This window comes from Agelaius phoeniceus, chromosome Z (assembly GCF_051311805.1).
Source record: "Agelaius phoeniceus isolate bAgePho1 chromosome Z, bAgePho1.hap1, whole genome shotgun sequence".
NCBI lineage: Eukaryota > Metazoa > Chordata > Aves > Passeriformes > Icteridae > Agelaius > Agelaius phoeniceus.
Window position 1 is genome coordinate 92,723,197 of NC_135303.1, and position 18,475 is coordinate 92,741,671.

Consider the following 18,475-nt stretch of genomic DNA (forward strand, 5'->3'; position numbering starts at 1 on the left):
CTCACGCCTAATCTCTGAGAACAGATAAAATTACGGGAAAATGGCAATAAAGAAAAAAGCAGGCAGCGCTCTGCACCCCAGAGCTTATTTAGAGAGGAGGGATGGGGCATGGAGAGACTCCACAAAAGAAAGCTGGGCCTGGAGAGCCTCTGTTTGGGAAGATCCCAAAAATGAGTGAGGTTTTAAGGAGGGGTTACAAGAGGAGGGTGAGCAGGGAGTGGTTGGGAGGAATTTTAATTAACATCAACGTTTGCAATGTTATTTAATAGGGTCCAAAAAAACATCTGAGAGCAATGAAAGCTGAAACCAGCATTTTCGGAGCAAACAGAGGCAAGTGTGGGGCTGGGGGAGCAGGGCTGGGGCATGAGGGGCACCTGAAGAGGTGGAAAATTCTGGGGAGAGAAAAGGGATTTTGGGAGGATGGCAGGGTGGAGGAGAGCTGAGCATCCCTGGGGCTCCCAGGGCTGTGCACAGTGCAGGGACATCCCAGGCGACATTTGGGGAGGCAGAAAACCAGCAGCACCAGAAACTGAGGCTCTTTTGTGACCCAGAAACGCCCCTGAGGCCCTGGGAGCACTGAGGGGCTGCTGTCAGGATTAAACACCTTGCAGAAGCCACTGAGCACTCCCAAAGGGATGCCCTTTCAGAAATGCAAGAGTCTGACCCTGGTGAAGGCATCAGGACAGCCCCAGGTGTGTGTCCAAGGATGGGGACAGCCCCAGGTGTGTGTCCCAAGGATGGGACAGCCCCAGGTGTGTGTCCCAAGGATGAGGACAGCCCCAGGTGTGTGTCCCCAGGATAGGGACAGCCCCAGGTGTGTGTCCCCAGTGTGGGACAGCCCCAGGTGTGTGTCCTGAGGATGGGGACAGCCCCAGGTGTGTGTCCCCAGCATGGGGACAGCCCGAGGTGTGTGTCCCCGTGGTGAGGACAGCCCCAGGTGTGTGTCCCAAGGATGGGGACAGCCCCAGGTGTGTGTCCCCAGTGTGGGACAGCCCCAGGTGTGTGTCCCCAGGATGGGACAGCCCCAGGTGTGTGTCCAAGGATAGGGACAGCCCCAGGTGTGTGTCCTCATGGTGAGGACAGCCCCAGGTGTGTGTCCAAGGATAGGGACAACCCCAGATGTGTGTCCCCAGGATGGGACAGCCCCAGGTGTGTGTCCTGAGGATGGGGACAGCCCCAGGTGTGTGTCCCCAGTGTGGGACAGCCCCAGGTGTGTGTCCCCAGGATAGGGACAGCCCCAGGTGTGCGTCCCTAGGATGGGACAGCCCCAGGTGTGTGTCCAAGGATAGGGACAGCCCCAGGTGTGTGTCCCCGTGGTGAGGACAGCCCCAGGTGTGTGTCCCAAGGATGAGGACAGCCCCAGGTGTGTGTCCCCAGGATGGGACAGCCCCAGGGCTGCAGCAGCAGGGTGCAGGAGGGCACACAGAGCCAGGGCCACGTCCCCAGGAGCAGCTTCCCCCGTGTCCCTGCCGAGGATCCGGGGCCGGGATGCGCCAGCCCGGGCACGGCCGGCAGAGCTGCGGGAGAGGCGGCTCAGCCCCGTCCCCTGCCCGGACTTGTCGATGGGGCTGCTGAGAGCGATGACATAATTACAGTTTCAATCGCAGATTAATAAGAAGTGGAGTTGGGTTTTTTTTTCCTTTTTTTTTTCTTTTTTTTTTTTTTTTTTTTTTTCCAGCAAGGCGAGGCATGCCTGAACTGGAAGGGCATTTAAGCTCCCGCTGGCTGGGAGCAGAGGGTGCCGTGCCCTCTTTGATGTCTCCTGGCGTGGAGGCGCTGCAAACACTGGCACTGGTGTCCCAGCTGCAGCTCCCCTGCCCGTGCTGTGCTCTCCTTCAGCTCCTTTCATCTCCAGGACTTTCATACTCCAGGGAGGATGAATGGAGAATCCATCCCCAGCCTCTGAAATGAGTTCTGCTGGTGGAGGAAAATCACTCCAGATGCCACCAAAGGCACAGGGGCTGGTAGCTGGGAGAAAAGGGAAACTGAGGCAGAAGCAGCTTGCCCAAGGCCATTCAGGGGAGTCTCTGTGACCTGTCAAGCTCAGGGGTGCACCTGGAATGCTGCAGCAGCTGGAAGAGGTGGCAGAGTGAGGCCAGCATGGCCTGTGGACCACTGTGCACCTGTGAGATGAGAGAGAGGGATGGAATCCATGGGCCACATACCAAAATCCAAGCTTAAAGTCCAGATTTTGGAGTTCTGGAGCATTAGAAAAAAAAATCTAGGGTTTTTAGACCCTGAGAGACCACTTAAAGCAAAGCCAGAGAGGGGCAGAAATTTGTTGCTTCAGGGAATGATGGGCATGTAAGGGAACTTCTATCAATTTCCTCCCCCAACACTCAGCCCCACACAGCTTACCTGGACTAGCTGAATCTCTCACATTATTCAGGTTGGATGCTTTAGTGCCTGATGGAGAAGCTTTGGCACACCTTGGGTATGTCAGACCTGGGGCTGTCCCTCAGCTACTCCCAGCAGGAGTCCCAGGGCCCAGCCAAGTCCTGCCAACCCAACCATTAAAAATAACTAAAAAGAATCACCCACATCCTCAGCTGACTTAAAAGTCATGATAACTCCTAATAAGGTTTTTTCCCCTCTACCTAGGCTAGAGTTGTCCTGCATTCAGAGGACTGGAGAGTTGTGCTTTCCACTCTCTTTCACAACTCCTGGAACTCAAAAAGTGCTTGTGAGACTCTTGTACCCACTTGGGAGACACCAAGCAGAGCCCACAAGTGGGAGCCTTTCATGGAGCTTCAGAAAGCAGATGAGACTTTGGGACAGACATGTACAACCGGGACCTGCTGCTGCTCCTTGTGGTTTCCTGCTCATCGTGTTGCCCAACTCCACTTTCAGGTTCCTTTTAGACATTCCTCAAGTTCTGTTTTACCATTTTCCGGTGCCCCTGGGGTTGCTCTGCTGGACTGTTCATCTCCCCTGCAAGGGGATGGGTGTATCTGGAGCTGCTGAGCTCTGAGCACCAGAATCCCTCTGGCTCCATCTCCCTGGATTTTCCCAAGCCACGAGCAGGTCCGTATCTGAGATCGGTTTCCTCTAACAAATCCGGTCCCTATCTAGGGATCTGCTTTCCTGCAACAAAAATATGCCCCAGGTGAGAAATTTGCCTCCTGAACTCAGTGTGACCTCCAAGAGCTGAAAGGCTCTGGATTAGGAGTATTGAGCTTGACTGTGCTGAAAATCAATCCAACCCCAGAGCCTGGCTGCCGCCAAGAGTGGTGATGCATCTCTGCAAAAAAAAAAAAAAGTCCCAAGAAAAGTTATTTTTGTAGTATACACACTAAAATGCCAGTGCTGTCCCAGTCCAGCAGGCTCTCTCAGGCTTGAGGCCTCCAGGGAATGATCCCAGTTATGGGTTGAGCTCCCACTCTCCTTCTCTCCATGGGCAGAGCTGGCAGCTCCCCCAACTAGGGATGCTGCTGCATGGGGTTTTTTTAATGCTTCAACTGCAGCCTTTTGTCCCCAGAAAACACCCTAGAAGAGAAAAAAAAAAAAGAGCCTGAAGGGTTAAAACAGCGCTGAAAGTTTTACGAGGCCAGGCTGCAGATGTTGTAGGCAGGGAGATGAAAGCAAACCCTTCTGCCCGGCTGTGGAGGCTGCGAGCCCTGAGCAGCCCCTCGGATGGAGGCAATTCCATCAATTCCCTGCCTCCAGCCCCTCTGCACGCTGTCTGCTGGCTGGAAGTGGTTCTGCTGGTGAGCCCACATCGCTGCACGAGGCCTCTCCATCCCACTGCTAGCTCTTGATCAATTATTAAAACCAGAAAATTCTCCAACCATGAAATTCATCCCAGCTTCCCCATGGCATGCTGGGCTGGAAGAACCAAACCGCAGGGCCTGAGCTTCCAGGGAAGAAGTGAATGCCACTTCCAGCAGGGCATTTTGGGGTGCTGGACCATCTCCATGGGTTTGGTTTTGTTTGTCCCAGTGTCCTCCCATGGCTCCTGCAGCCCCCCTAGGTGAGCAATGTGCCCACTGCCCTGCAGACCCCACCACCCAGCTCCGATCAGGTTTCCCTTCTTTCACCTTCATCAGATCTCCATCTTTCACTGGACCCCTTTTACATCATCTTCATTTTCTAGTTTCCTCATGTCAGCCTTGGCTTACCTTGCTGATGAGAGGCAAAACTTATTTTCTGACCCATTTTTCCACTGGAGATTGGCTCTAAACTGAGCTAACAGGCTTTGGTAGCTCTGGTGCTGGGCTCCAGTTGTGCCCCTTCACTGGTTGGAGGTTGGAGCCAGAGCTGTCCTGTTCCTTTCTTTGCAGCATGCCTTGTGCAAAACAGATATCTTTGGGGTTAGAATGTGTTTTTTTCCTATTTTAAGCGTATTCATGCTGACATTCTCATCTGGGCAGCTGCAGGGAATAACAAGAGACCCCCCTCAGCTCTGACACAACAACTCCCTGGAGGTCTTTGGTGGTCCAGCTCCAAACCCAGAGCACGGATATGCCTCAGAATAACTTACATATTTGCTACAGGGCAGGGGATATAAATACATCCATGGTAATGCCAGTCCTTATGTATCGCCTCGACAGCAAAATTAGTACTTAGTTCCTTGCAATATGTGGGATTTTTTTCCCTTTTTCCCATGCGTGTTGTAACCCTGGTAACCGACAGCGCCCGCACCGACCACGTCTGACTCGCACTGCTTTGTTCCTGTCTGGTACAAAAAAAGGCTACAAACACTTCACCACGCTGAAAGCTAGTGAAACCACCCAGATCTGACTCTCAGAGCTGATCTCAAACCCTGAGGGCCCCCCCCACTGCCCTCCCTTCAGCCCTGACCCTGCCCAGATGCATGGGATGGAGCCAAGAGCTCTGAGCCTGCCCAGGAATGTCAGGCATAGCCAAGCTCAAAGGGGCTCAGCACCTCTTCAGAGCTCCCACACCCTCCTAATGATGCCCACAGACTGAGCTGTGTGTGGAGGGTGCAAGGGGACCCTTAAACTTTTTTTTTCAGCCCAAATATAGATATGCCATATTGAAGATGGACTGGGCACACACAGGCTGGGGACAGGAACACCAATGTCCCCCTGCCCAGGGTGTCTCAACCACTGAAGGAGGGCTGTGCTCCTGCTCAGCCCTGCTTTTCCTTGCTCATCAACACAGGGAGCACCCCAAAAGCCCAGACACCAAAGCACCAGCCCAGACAAAGCAGACCCTTGTTGCCATCACAGGGTCCCTGGAGGAGGATGAGTCACAGCACAGCTCGAGCTGCCTCTGATGCAGGACAGATCTGCTCATTCAGGTCTTCTCCCTCCACACAGCCTTTGTCCTTTTTGGAAGTGGGGACTCAATTCACTCAGAGTTCCACCACATTTTCAGACTTCAACCTTGCCACCAGGTTCAGGAGTCGTTTAGAATCATGGAATCCTCAAGGCTGGAAAAAACCTCCAAGGCCATCAAGGCCATGTGCAGCTGACAGTGTTAGAGCATTGGAGCCTCTTGGCTTTCAGAAACCAGAGTGTCTGAAAAACAGCCCAAGGGGATGGTCAAATTCTTTGGCAGTTTATGGTGGTGATCCATAGCAAGACAAGAGGAAGCATCCTCTGCTTTTCCACTGAAGCTGATGACAGGGACCTTGGCTGGCAAACATTACACAGCAGCAACTTCCCCATTAACCACAGCAGCCACCACAGCCTCGCAAGCATTTTGGGGTTTTATTAATTTCATCTTTAAGCCACACAAAACTTTGTACAGTGAATTGCTGGAGAGGCTGGGGGTGCTCCCCTGCCTCCTCTGGGCAAGGCTGGTGACACACTGAGGTCACAGGGGACAGACCTCCCCAGCCCTGAGCTGGCTCTTCAGCCATGGCCAGTCCTGGCTTTGCTGGGAGCACATCACCTTTCACTGCTCCTTGTTGCAAAATTACAAAAATGTCTGGCCCAAAAACGCCCATGTTTGTCCATGCTGCTGTCCGGATAAATGGCATGGGAGCAGCTCCATCTTTGCTTCTTGCACTGAATATTTCTCACAACTGGCTGTCCCAGCCCATTTTTACCTCCTCCCTTAAACCACCAGAGGTGTGCCCCCACCCTGGTATCTTCTTTCCAACATGTGCCCAATAATACAAGTTGAATTTTTTAAATACATGTAGACAGTGCAAAGAAAATGCTTGTATGGATGTGTCTTGTTAATTCCTCTGCAGCCAATTTTTTCTTCAGCCAACTGTTCTATAGTTTGCCTCCACAAGGGCTTTCAGGCCAGGGGATAGGTAGACAGACAGACAGACAGACAGACAGACAGATAGAGATAGATAGATAGATAGATAGATAGATAGATAGATAGATAGATAGATAGACAGACAAATACCCAGCTGAGTTACCATTTGCAAGCTGAGGTAAAATCCACTGGGGCAACCGGTGAGAACACAACCAGCACAAAGAATCAGCTTTTCCATGGATTTGAGCTGCCTGGAGCAGCCAGCCCATGACCACCACGCTGTCCTGAGGGCTGCATGGGCAGAAGGACTCGCTCCCCTGAGGGCTGGCAGATGCCCTGGGGAGGGTGGGCAGTGAGCCAGGTGCTGAGCATCACCTGGCACCGGGATCATGGCTCTGCACCACCTGAAAATGGCCTTCCCATGTGGAAAACCATTATCTGAAGAGGGTGGCATTTCACCACCTTCCCTTGCAGCACCTCAGCAGCTGACATTTTGACAATATCTCACATGTGATTTAGGACAAAAAATTGCATTTTTTGACCCTTCTTTATTGCACTCTTCAACTGCTGCTCAGCAACACTGTGGAAAAAAGGCCCCACTGTGCTGCGACTTAAGATGTTGCAGTGTATTGTCAGAAGATTTAGCACTTATGCTCTGGAGCCACAGTCCAAAGCAAAAACACAGTTAACAAGAACAGGCTGATTTCAGCCATCCCAAACTTCCAGAGAAATTCTTCTCTAGGAAGGAGAGGAAGGAGACCTGTCCCGCCATCCGCTGGGAAATCTGGACTTCAGACAGTCTCAACCACCTCATGTCTGAGCCTCTTAAGCAGATGGGATTTCTCTAAGGTGATTTCCAAGGAGGGAAGAGTGGGATCCACAGATAAGCTGTACAGAGCATGATGACAGGTGAGGTCCCAGGGCCACTATTGCTCTGCTGAAGATGCCTATGGAGCTGGGGTGAGCCTGAATTTAGGTGCTGGAGGCTTGAAGCAAGAAGGACATCATCATGTTGCTGTCCAGGGCTGACTTGGACATCAGCATTTTCCTTTTGGAAGGAGCTGGCTTCGTCCTTGTCCACAGCTCCTTCATCTGTGTTTCTGCCCAGACCGGGTTTGTACCAGGTCAGCACTTTGCTTTGTGTGGCTGCAGCTTTTCCCAGCCCTGAAGATGGAATTACAGCACTGGCAAACCCTTGACAAGGGGAAATTCCTCCCTGCTTAACCTCTAGTCTCTGTTTTAACCTCTCAGTCGCCCCACATCCACCAGCCCAGAGCTGAACGAGTGAATGGGGACACATATGAACTGGTGCTCGGCATCCTTCTGTCATGTTCTTTTTTATTTTCTTGTTGAATGAGGGCTAAAATTAGCTCAGCAGGAGGTGAGGGCTGGAACATTTCAGCTAAAACTGTCATAGTATTGAAAAGCCAGAGTTTTGCTGATTATTTCTCAGCTTTCTTACTGTGAACAGCCTTGCCTAGCCGTTTATTTTGACAGATGAGTGCAAGCAAAGATCTCACAGAATAAAGTGATCTGCCAGGCTTTTCAGGTCACTCTCCAGATGATTTTAATATTTGACCTGGAAAGGCATGTCCAGCTGAAGGTCCAGCCAGCTCAGTGTGCACAGCCATGGCCAGGGGAAATCACACAGGGCAAGGGGTAAAGGGGGTTGTGGAGGATATCCCAGACCCTCACTGCACCCTGAAAATGGCACAGGAGCCCACCAGCACTGCACCCATCATGGGCACAGCATTGGCACATCTCCACAGACAGACTCTGGCTGTGCTGGATCAGTTTTCCTCTTTGCATTTTCAGAGAACAACAGAACAGTTTAAAGGTCATCCTCTTCCACCCCCTGCCATGGGCAGGGACACCTTCCACTGTCCCAGGCTGCTCCAAGCCCCATCCAGCCTGGCCCTGGGCACTGCCAGGGATCCAGGGGCAGCCACAGCTGCTCTGGGCACCCTGGGCCAGGGCCTGCCCACCCTCCCAGCCAGCAATTCCTAATTGCCAAGAGCCCAAAATCTGTGCCTGCCCTCTGGCACTGGGAGCCATTGCCTGGCTGCTGTCCCTGCAGGCCTTGTCCCCAGTCCCTGGGCAGCTCTGCTGGAGCCCCTGGAGGCCCTGGCAGGGGCTCTGAGGTGTCCCTGGAGCCTTCTCTTGTGCAGCTCAACAGCCCCAGCTGTGCCAGGCTGGCTCCAGAGCAGAGGGGCTCCAGGCCTTGGAGTATTTTTGCATTTTGGAAAGCTGCTGTGAAGAGTTTGATTATGGGTATGGTACTTTCAACTTTCACTTTCAGGGTGAGCAGCTTCTTGTAACCTCTGTACCTCACAAGTGGGATTCCTGGAAAACAGGAAGGTTACACGATTTGGTCATATCTCATGGAATAATGTGCAGGGACAAAAATCAGATCTTGCTTCAAGGGACAAAGCCGTCTATGCTGCAATTTGGTTTCAGGGCCTTAACCACCAGGATACAGTGTGTACCTCATGGAACAAGGTGAAAACACACGAGAGCACCTCTGCAATGCAGAGCTCTGTGGCTGTCCATGCAGCTCAGTTGGTGCCTACCTCAGACTCAAAGCTATCATCTCAGACTCAAAGCTATCAGACCCAGCAGCCCAGCTTGGAGGTGGGAGAAGCACAAGTGAACCGAATATTTCCTATCTCTTGGTTAATCCAGAGTAAAACCCACCCAGCTGTGGCTGCTTCATCCCTGGAAATGATCCAGGCCAGGCTGGATGGGCTTGGAGCAACCTAGGATAATGGAAGATGTGCCTACCCATGGCAGGGGTTTGAAGCTAGCTTAAGGTCCCTTGCAAACCAAAAAAATTCATTATTTTTTCTGATTTTTTGTGATTCTTAGACAGCTAGCTGCAAGCTCAGCATGACCCTGTACCTGGAAATATGCCTGGATTTGGAGTGATCTTTCCAACCCCGGGTCCCTGCTGCCCACAGAGACCTGCTCACTCAGATCAATGCTACACAACTCAAGGGCAATAATCAAGGGGTTTTGTGAGGCACTGGTCTGCTTCATCCTTCACCTGCAGCACCTTTGATGGTGCTCCTGGAGCTCCTGATGGACGCCATCCCTGCCAGCTTGGCCCATGCACCACGCAGGTGTCATGTCACTATTGGGCAGCTCGCATTTGGTGGCTTAGATCAGAAAGGAGCCAAGCTGCAGCACAGGTGGGATTGTTTCAACTACTGGGTGTGTCTTAGTGCACGCCAAGTGACGCAGGATAGGTGCATCCATCCTGCCTCAGCTTCCCATGCTGATTCCCACCTGGAGGACGCGGAGAGAGCCTGGAAAATGAAGCAGGCCCACAATCAAAATCCCTTTTGGAGCTGGTTCATGTGTTCAGTGCCATGGAGCCAGCTGAAGGCACAGTCCATTTGGAGGCAGCCAAACGCTGTGTGGCAGTAAATCCCTCTGGGGAGGGCACACCTGTGCTGAACAGAAGGCACAGCCCCGAGCTCAGCTGGCCTGCTGAGCTGCCCACCCACCCTCTGGAGGGGTCACATTCCTGGGATCCCTGCCCTTTGGAAGGGTGGGAGCTCACAAGCCCAAATGGACATCGTTCTTGTCCACTTCTTCAGCCTCCGGGACTCTGGTGGGTTCCACTCAAGGTGCTTGCTGCTCCAGGGAAGGCAGGAACAATTTATGGGGATTTGTCCCTGGCACGGCACGTGTGCAAGGAGGAGGGAATGCCTAAAGGCAGGGTGAGGGGGGCAAAAGGAACAACCACCTTTATTTCCAGAGGCATGGGAGATGAAAATGGTAGGAAATAGTCAAGGAAAACCCAAGGATTGGCTTCCTCCTCATATTTTTATTTTCCTCCTCAGCTGTGGGCACAGGCCACCTGTGTCCCAGCAGAGAGCACAAGCTTGGCCCAGTATTTATGAGGCAGGGACAGGAGCCGTGTCTCCAGCACTGGGGCTCCTTCAGGCTGAAATTAGGAGAAGTAGGAACAGCAGCAAAAACAACCAGGGGCATTTTGGGCAGCCTTGGGCTGACGGGGCGCATCCAAACTGGGCAGCCAAAAGCTGAACCAGGCCAGGGGAGGGGCAATCCCACCCAGGTGTTACCCACCCCAGAGAGGCCCCACTCAGGGCTGGGGTGGGTGCTGTGGGTGCTCCCACCCCTGACCCCACGCAGCACCCACTCAGAGCAGCACCTCTCCAGCCTCCCTCATCCACACCCCCAAAAAAAGCCACTTGGCACAGTTTGGGATCAAGTGTACATTTTTATTTTTTAATGGAACATAGACTCCTTTAGAAAAAGAAACATTCAGCTGGATGATAACACCCATAGAAAAAACACCAATCTTGTGTTCTCTTTTTTTTTGTTTTTTTTTCAATTTGGCATTTGTTATCTGCATTTATATTAAAGCAAAGTGCATCTTTCTTACTTTTTCTCGTTTATACACATTGCACAATACATAAATAATGATGCTTATAAAACGTCTTTATATTTACAAGTAATAATATATTTATATATAACATAAAATACATTTTTTTCTTTAATAAATCTCAGGGTTTTTTTAAGGAGTCCTTTCTTTTTGTGTGGGTGTTTTTTCCAAAGCACTACAATGCTAAAGAAGATCAATTCCAAGAAGAATGCTCTCTTGTTCAATTAAACCTTTATATTTAGAAAAATAGCTTATGTTAAGGTCTAAACATGCTCATTGAGCTAAGAACAGTGTAAAAGTATCATACTCGTGTATGAATTCAAGAAGAAATGAAAGCACAACTGCATTTCCAGATAAGGTGGTACCTGGATAACCTGATCTTAGCAGGTTATGACACACCGACTGTTGTGAACAATTTTCTCTTGTTTTTCCCCACTTGTTTTTCTTTAGTTTTAATTTTTAATTTTTAATTTTTTAGGTTTAGAATTCTGTCACTTCTCATCTCAGCTCAAATGATCAAAGCACGGGCCATGCCCAGAATCCCCTCCACTGTTGTTCTCTCCCCCTTACATCAATCCACCATCGTAACAAACATAGAAAAAGCAGTGGAACAACAAACACAGTGACAAGACACGAACCCAGCAACAAGAGAAACACGAAAGGTCGGTAAAGGACCTGTCTGGGAAGGTTTTGCACCATCCTTCGGCGGCGACGCGGGGTCAGCACTGCTGGGGAAGGGGTCTCGGTGTCACCGTCACTGGGAAGGTGGTGCCTACAGAAACACAGTCATCTCCTTGTGCTGTCCAAAGGAAGGAGCTGTAACATAGAGCTAGTGGCTTTCAAATCCATCGATCCCCATTGGATAATCCTTTTTGAGAGGCGTGAAGTAATTATCTCGTGTGATCTATCCCCACTGCACCCTTCTCTCGTCCTTCTGAGAGTTATTGGTCATTCACACTTTTAAAAAATAGATATATTTATCAAAATACCCCAAAGGCAAAAACAACAACAACAAAAAAAAAACAACAACAACAACAACAAAATCATCTTTCATAAGCTATTTCTCAAAACGAAGAAGGGCGAACAAAAACCAAAAACGAAACGAGAAAAACCAACAACAACAACAAAAAAAAGTCTGCATGAAAAGCAAGCACTCAGAAGGAAGTAATAGCAGCAAAGTAGTATAGATGTCATGAGTTCACTCTGTCTCGAGTCATCGGTTGTTGAAAATAACCTCCAACCAGCAGGGGCAACTGCTGATGAACTGTCTGGTGTAGCACTGGCCCCAGCCTTTCACAAAGCTGATCTGCACGGTGAATCCCGTCCACGGCTGCTGCGTGAACTCGTGGTCGTTGGGTCTCTGCAAGGTGTACGCCTTCTCGTAGTCGAAAGCCTTGATGGAAAACCCTGGGAACACTTTGTGAACCAGCAACGTCCTGGAGTCGGGGTTGTCCAGTGTGGCCGACTTGATGAAGATGGGGTAACTGCTGCGGTTGTACACCCACACGCCGTCCACTTCCTTGGTGAGCTGGATGCCGTAGCCGATCTTGCTGCGCACCTTCTGCACCAGCTGGCTCTTGTTGTCCGAGTTGAGCTGTCCGAGGCAGAAACCATTCCCCTGAGGTAGATCATAGAAGATATCCAGGGAGGGCTCTTGGACAGAGTACAGCCGACCCACGCGTGTCTTCTCTTCCCAGTATGCCACCACACACCAGTGTGACCTATCCCCTGGCTCCTGAAGAACTTGAGAATCTGCAGGGGGAAAAGAAAAACGAGGGGTTTAGCAACAAGGGGATCAATGCGAACCAAAAGCGACGCAGAACAGGCAGGACCTTGCCCGCCCACATCTTCATGATCCTCTCCACACATACATCGACATCCCCAGTGGATCCACTACTTCCAAAAAAAGACATTTCCAGGTTTGGAACTCGGAACTCAGAACTTGGAAACAGCACTCCTGTGTTGTTTCAGTGCCTAGTTCTGCCTGGATTTACAATTCCAGTGACAATGACACAGCCACCCTCACCCAAACCAACACCAGGACCACCTCCAGTGCCAACAGGAGAGGTGAGATGCTTGTGCCACCAAACACCCGAACCTCCTGATTCTCACCTACTGAATGATGGATTTATTTCCATAAATGACAATGTACTGTGCACAGACACTGAAAAAAATGAGCTGCTGCTAAGAAAACCACACTGAAAGCCATCCCATGGGGCCAGAGGTGATGAGAACTTGACTGCTCTGGTGTGTGGGGCTTTTCCCTGCCTGCATGGCCTGGCTGATGGGCAGTATGGGGACATAAGATGCCATCCTAACCTCTGGGAAACACCAAAAGACAGAGGGAACCAAAAAAATCTCACACAGGTTAACGAAAAAGTCCTAAAAACTTGCAAAAAATAAAAGGTAGAAGTTCATCCGTGCAGCCCTTCTCTCAACTCCCTTTCCCATAATTACCCCATGCAGCATGGCAATGATGTAGGAGGAAAAAGCAAGGCAGGAGGAGGGAAAAAATGTGAGAAAGCCCCTTTTCCTGACAGAGGATCCCGAGCAGCCTGGCGCTGCTCGCCGGGTAATTCCTTCCAGCCTCAGTAGGCATGTTAAGACCTGGGAACTATTCATCTCTATAATAGTATTAAAAAAAAAAAAAAAAAAAAAAAAATCAAGCTGGGAATGCGAGTCAGTGAGCACTACCAAAATAATCCCCTGAACTATGAGAGAAACTAGTGGAGCTGGGATGGTGGGTGACCCAGCAGCCAAAAGCTCTTCCTGCAGAGCCCCCCCAAACCCTCCCTCCCCAGGGCAACATGCTGGCTGCCTGCTCTCTCTATTTTTTGCTATTGATAAGCCCATTTTCCCAGTTTTCTTCCCATCTCGTTCAAGCCCTGCGCTGTGCTTTGAAGAGAGACAAAAAAAAAAAAAAAAAAAAAAAAAGAAGAAGAAGAAAAAAGAAAAAGAAAAAAAAAAAAAAAAGCCCAGCCACACACTTTTAATTTCCTCATTTCTATGCCAGCGAGGAAAATATTTCTCCAGTTGCTGGAGGCAGCTACTAAAAATGGGCCTGACTGTGGATGTCTCAAAATAGGGACCCTCATTCCCAGATTAAACAAGGGATGGGGGTTCTGGTCATGCTGGGGTGGCCCTGGGACAGCATCTGTCGAGATGCACCCCAGTTTGTCCTTCCACTCCCTTTTTTGGTGCCTCACAAGATTCTGTTGAGGGTAATTTTATGTCCTGCTGAAACCTGGGGCTGAGGAGAGGCAGGGAGGGCAATTCGGGTTACTTCCTTCCCACTAACACAGATGGAGTGCCATCCATGCAAAAGTGCATCCAGAGGGGCAAGAAACACCCCCAGGATGGAGTTTCCACCACCTGCCTGGGAGAGGGAAGAATCTGGGAGGGTCCAGGGGAAGGATGCTCCTCAATCCAAAGGGGGATCTCTGCTGACCATCCACTACCTCCCTCCACACTGTCAGACTGCCAGTGATGTTCAGAAGCTTTTGGGCTTTGTTTTACAGCAGCTGGGGAAATTTTGGAGCCACTGGACCCCTGCTGAAATTCCTACAGGTTTTTATTGATTCGGACATTAAACCATTCACTTCAGGAGGTGGCAGGAGGGAAAAAAGGACTTTTTCACCTGGTGTTTGTGCTTGCATTAGTGAAGACCATGTAACAACTAGTTCACTGCTGCTTACAGAGAGCTATTTAATTGCTAGAGCATTTAGGGAAAATAAAAAAAAAAAACCCTACCAATAATAAAAAAAAAATTAAAAAAAAGAAAAAATAGAAAACTGCCTTGGCGATGAATGAACGGACCTTTATGGAGGGCTGGAAGTTCATGAATGAATCCCACTAGGTTTCTGAATGACATGGGGTGACCAGACCTCAAGGACGAATCTTAGGTAATCCGGGATGTTTGAGTTTTTTTAAGGAGCTGATGCCAGCACACAGGATAAATATGCCAGAGCCTCTTCCGTTTGCGGGCTTCAGCTGTTGACTGCATGTCTAGTCAAAAATCCATGAGAATACAAGGGCTCAGCTCGGATAAACAGGCTCAGGCCTCCCTGGCAGCCACCACCAAAGCTGCTTTTTGCAGTTGTTGGGACCCCAGAGGAGCCCCTTTGCTCCCACCCTCCTCCCTGGTTCTGGCATCCACCAGGAAAAGGGGTAGGAAAAGCCACCAGTGGCATCACTCTGGCAGGAGAGGAGGCGGCAGGAGAGAAGGAAAAAGTGACTCAAGAGATGCTTCCTACAGTGACAGACTTTTTCTTTTTTTCTTTTTCCCCAAAAGGCTTTTTTTTTGGTGGCAATAATCACGGATCTGTGCAAACGAAGCAAACAGAAGAATTATGCTCAAAAACACCCTGCTGGGCTCACCCCGTGCAACCTGGGGTCATGGCAGGCACCCACCATCCAACTGCCTTCTCCGCCTGCTGCAAGCTCACACAAAAACCCAGATCCCAGGAAAACTCACAGCCACATCCTCCTCAACACGTCCTCGTGTGCCACAGCCCATAGACGGCTGCAAACCCTTTGGGATGCCTGTTTTGAGTTAAAAGCATCGTTTTTACGAGCTCCTCGGTGCAAACACATCCCCTTCTAAATGCCTGGAAAACTCCCAGCAAACTGGGAGCGTTCCCATGTCCCAGCAAACAATGATAATGTTTAATGCTATAAACATCTGCGCTATTATTTCGTTATTAAGGATCACTCCATTTGCTGCTATCACTGGGTTATTAGGATTTTCCATGGTTTCCATCACAGCCTGCCTTGGGGCTCCAGCAGGCTCCCCCCGGCGCGTTGTGCAAGCTCATTGTGAAAAAATAATAGTATAGAAACAACTGAAAATAAAGTGAGTCTGCCCTTGGGAATCTGGGGAATTGGTTGTATTGATCACTCACAGTCAGGTCTGCAGAGCACAGTCGCTCACATTAGCCCCTCTCAGAGGGAGGAAACCAAGGCAATGCCCCAAAACCCCCGGGGTAACATCTTTTGTCATTTTGGTGCAGATGGTTCATCACCAGTGATGCCCCAGCACAACCATATTACACCATATCCCGTTCCCAATGGAAAACTCTCCTCTCTTTTTCCATATTTTTTACACCTTCCTGGATTTTCCTGAGGGGCTGCCCCCGTTTTGCCAATGCATCCATTGTCCTCCATAAAGGCACCATCCCAGATAAGTTTCATCTCCCCAGTCAGCACAAGAGGCTGTGAGGTTCCCCAACCACTTGCCTTGACCTCCAAAACCATCAGGTCCTGCCGGAACTCTCCCAATAACAGTCCAGAGTCAGGATTTCTCCACAATGGGGAGAAATGCTGTCTGTGGGCTCAGGGCAGGATCCTGCTGAAAATGCTTCATCCGTGCAGAAATCCAACAGGATGGGATACCAAAGCAATAACTCCCAAAAATCTGACAGCTGCAGAAACTACAGTGGGTAAATTAAAGGATAAATCCACATTAAAGGATATACCCACAACAGTGGGTATGGGACATTCACACCACAGAAACACCCAAATTTGCCAAGTCTCACACTTGGCTCTTCCAAGCTATGACAGAAGGACTCACATCTCCCCCCTTGCTTGGAAGTGGCAGGAAATTTCTGGTGTGGCTTTTCTCTCCATCACATGGTGAGTTTTAATTTGATGAAAGCATGTCATCCATACTTTTTCTTTCCAAGCTCCAGCAGTTTTATTAGGAGTTTGGGAGGAAGAAGTTCTCTATTTTTAATTCACAGAGAACCAAAGCATTTTAGAAAAACTGAATTTAAAAAAAAATAATAAACTACAACAACACAGCTCCTGTCCTGGGGTTATTTTAGGTCTGTGTTGTTCTTCAGATCTCAGCCTTGTCCCAATGCCAGGTTCATGGATGTAAAGGGGAGCTAGGCTGGGGATCTTTGAGTTTTGCTCTGTTTTTCTTTAGCTAAAGGTTTTCCTGTAGTCAACCAACCTTGAAAGAAAAGAGCAAGTTTAGCACACACTGAGCTATCTGACCCACCAGCATTGCTCCCAGCCGACCACATCAAGGGCTCTCAAAATTATCACCAGTATCTGTGACAACAACTCAAAGCTGAAGAGAGGAATAAAATGGCCTTACTGATGAGGATTTTAAATGCCTGTAATTGAATCTTTCACCAGTGACATCAGGTTTGGAGGCAAATCAAACTATCTAAATGTAGTATTCAGAACTATCTATGTACACTTTTTGTAATATATGTACATATACATTTATTTTTCCAAAAAGCTGTTTTGGTCCTGAGCATCTTCTCCTGCTCTTCCTAAAGTTCTCACCATCTCACCCCCTTCTCTCCCTCATTCTTGGGTCTGGATTTCCTATCAAACATCAACCCTGACACAGTATTCACCATGGTAGCATTTACCCTGAACTGCTAACAAAAGTCCTCTCACTTTCAAAAAGGGTTTTGGTTGGAAGGGACCTTAAAGATCCTCTCATTCCACCCCCTGCCATGGCAGGGACACCTTCCACTATCCCAGGCTGCTCCAAGCCCCATCCAGCCTGGCCCTGGGCACTGCCAGGGATCCAGGGGCAGCCCCAGCTGCTCTGGGCACCCTGGGCCAGGGCCTGCCCACCCTCCCAGCCAGCAATTCCTAATTGCCAAGAGCCCAAAATCTGTGCCTGCCCTCTGGCCCTGGGAGCCATTGCCTGGCTGCTGTCCCTGCAGGCCTTGTCCCCAGTCCCTGGGCAGCTCTGCTGCAGCCCCTGGAGGCCCTGGCAGGGGCTCTGAGGTGTCCCTGGAGCTTCTCTTGTGCAGCTGAGCAGCCCCAGCTGTGCCAGGCTGGCTCCAGAGCAGAGGGGCTCCAGCCCTGGCAGCAGCTCCGTGGCCTCCTCTGCACTGGCTGCAGCAGCTCCAGCTCCTTGTGCTGCTGGAAAGACCTGGAGAGAGCCCTGCCTGGCTTTCCAGGACACAGCTTTGTGCTGGGAAATAATTGCCCTGGGCACTGCCAAGGAGCAGATGAACACCCAGAGTCCTTCCCCCTTTATCCACCAGCACACACGGAGGGCATTTGTGCTTAAAAAAAAAATTGGCTGGGCTGGTGTCAGCACAACGTGTCTGGCTGGGGCCAGGGCTGAGACTGAGCTCAGCGCGTCTCGCGCCCGATAATCTCCCCTGGCTGACCTCAAGTGGCATTTGTGTGTCCGGGACAGGGCCCTGACCCTCATCTTCCCCTGCTCCTGGACGAGCAAGAGATGCAGACACAAAACCCAGAGGTTTCCAAGGGGTTTTAAGTGCTCTTCTGGAGAGTCCTCAGGACTTCCCCAGTGGCAGTCTTACCCCTCTGCTACTGGCAAGTGCTGATTTTTGTAGGATCTCTGGAAAAACAACCCCCTGACCCCTCACTTGAGAAGTGGAAGGCATTACATCAAGGTGAGGAGAGCGCAGATCATAGTGTGCTCACCAAAACACAGAAAAATGGGCACACAAAAGAGTAATCCCTCTTCCTTTCTAGTCTCTCAAGTGACTTACAGGGTGGAAAAACAGAACAAAACAACAGGAAAAAAAAACCAAACCCAAAACCACCAAATAGATAAACAAACAAATGAACAAAACAATGAAAAATACCTAAAAGCCAGATTTCCAGGTACATTCAGCAAAAGCAAAGGAAAAAAAATCCAAATTAAAGGACAAATCCACATTAAAGGATATATCCTGCTGCAGAAAAGGGGCTTTGTGCCTTTAACAAAGTTTGTGGGCAGCATGGAGACTCCACCCATAGCAATGTTTGCCCCAAACCTTTTGTACCTCCCAGCACACAAGGGCTAGACAGCTTCCCCTCCACCAGGAGCCCCTGCTTTTGATGGCTGGGACAGTTCCTGAAAGCCTAATTTCAAGCATGGTGCTGTGCTAAGCTCCCGTTTCTTGC

At 50.0% G+C, this 18,475-nt stretch overlaps 1 protein-coding gene across 5 annotated transcripts in view; it reads right to left on the bottom strand.

The window, feature by feature from the left end:
• Nucleotides 1-10,403: 10,403 nt before the first annotated feature.
• The window catches only part of SMAD7 (SMAD family member 7), a 29,440-nt gene continuing 21,368 nt past the window's right edge, over nucleotides 10,404-18,475 (bottom strand). For all 5 annotated transcript variants that reach the window (XM_077171528.1, XM_077171529.1, XM_054651893.2 and 2 more), the window contains one exon: nucleotides 10,404-12,340. In XM_077171528.1, the coding sequence (XP_077027643.1) occupies nucleotides 11,802-12,340 (539 nt within the window). In that variant the 3' untranslated portion in view covers nucleotides 10,404-11,801. The remainder of the gene's footprint in view (nucleotides 12,341-18,475) is intronic.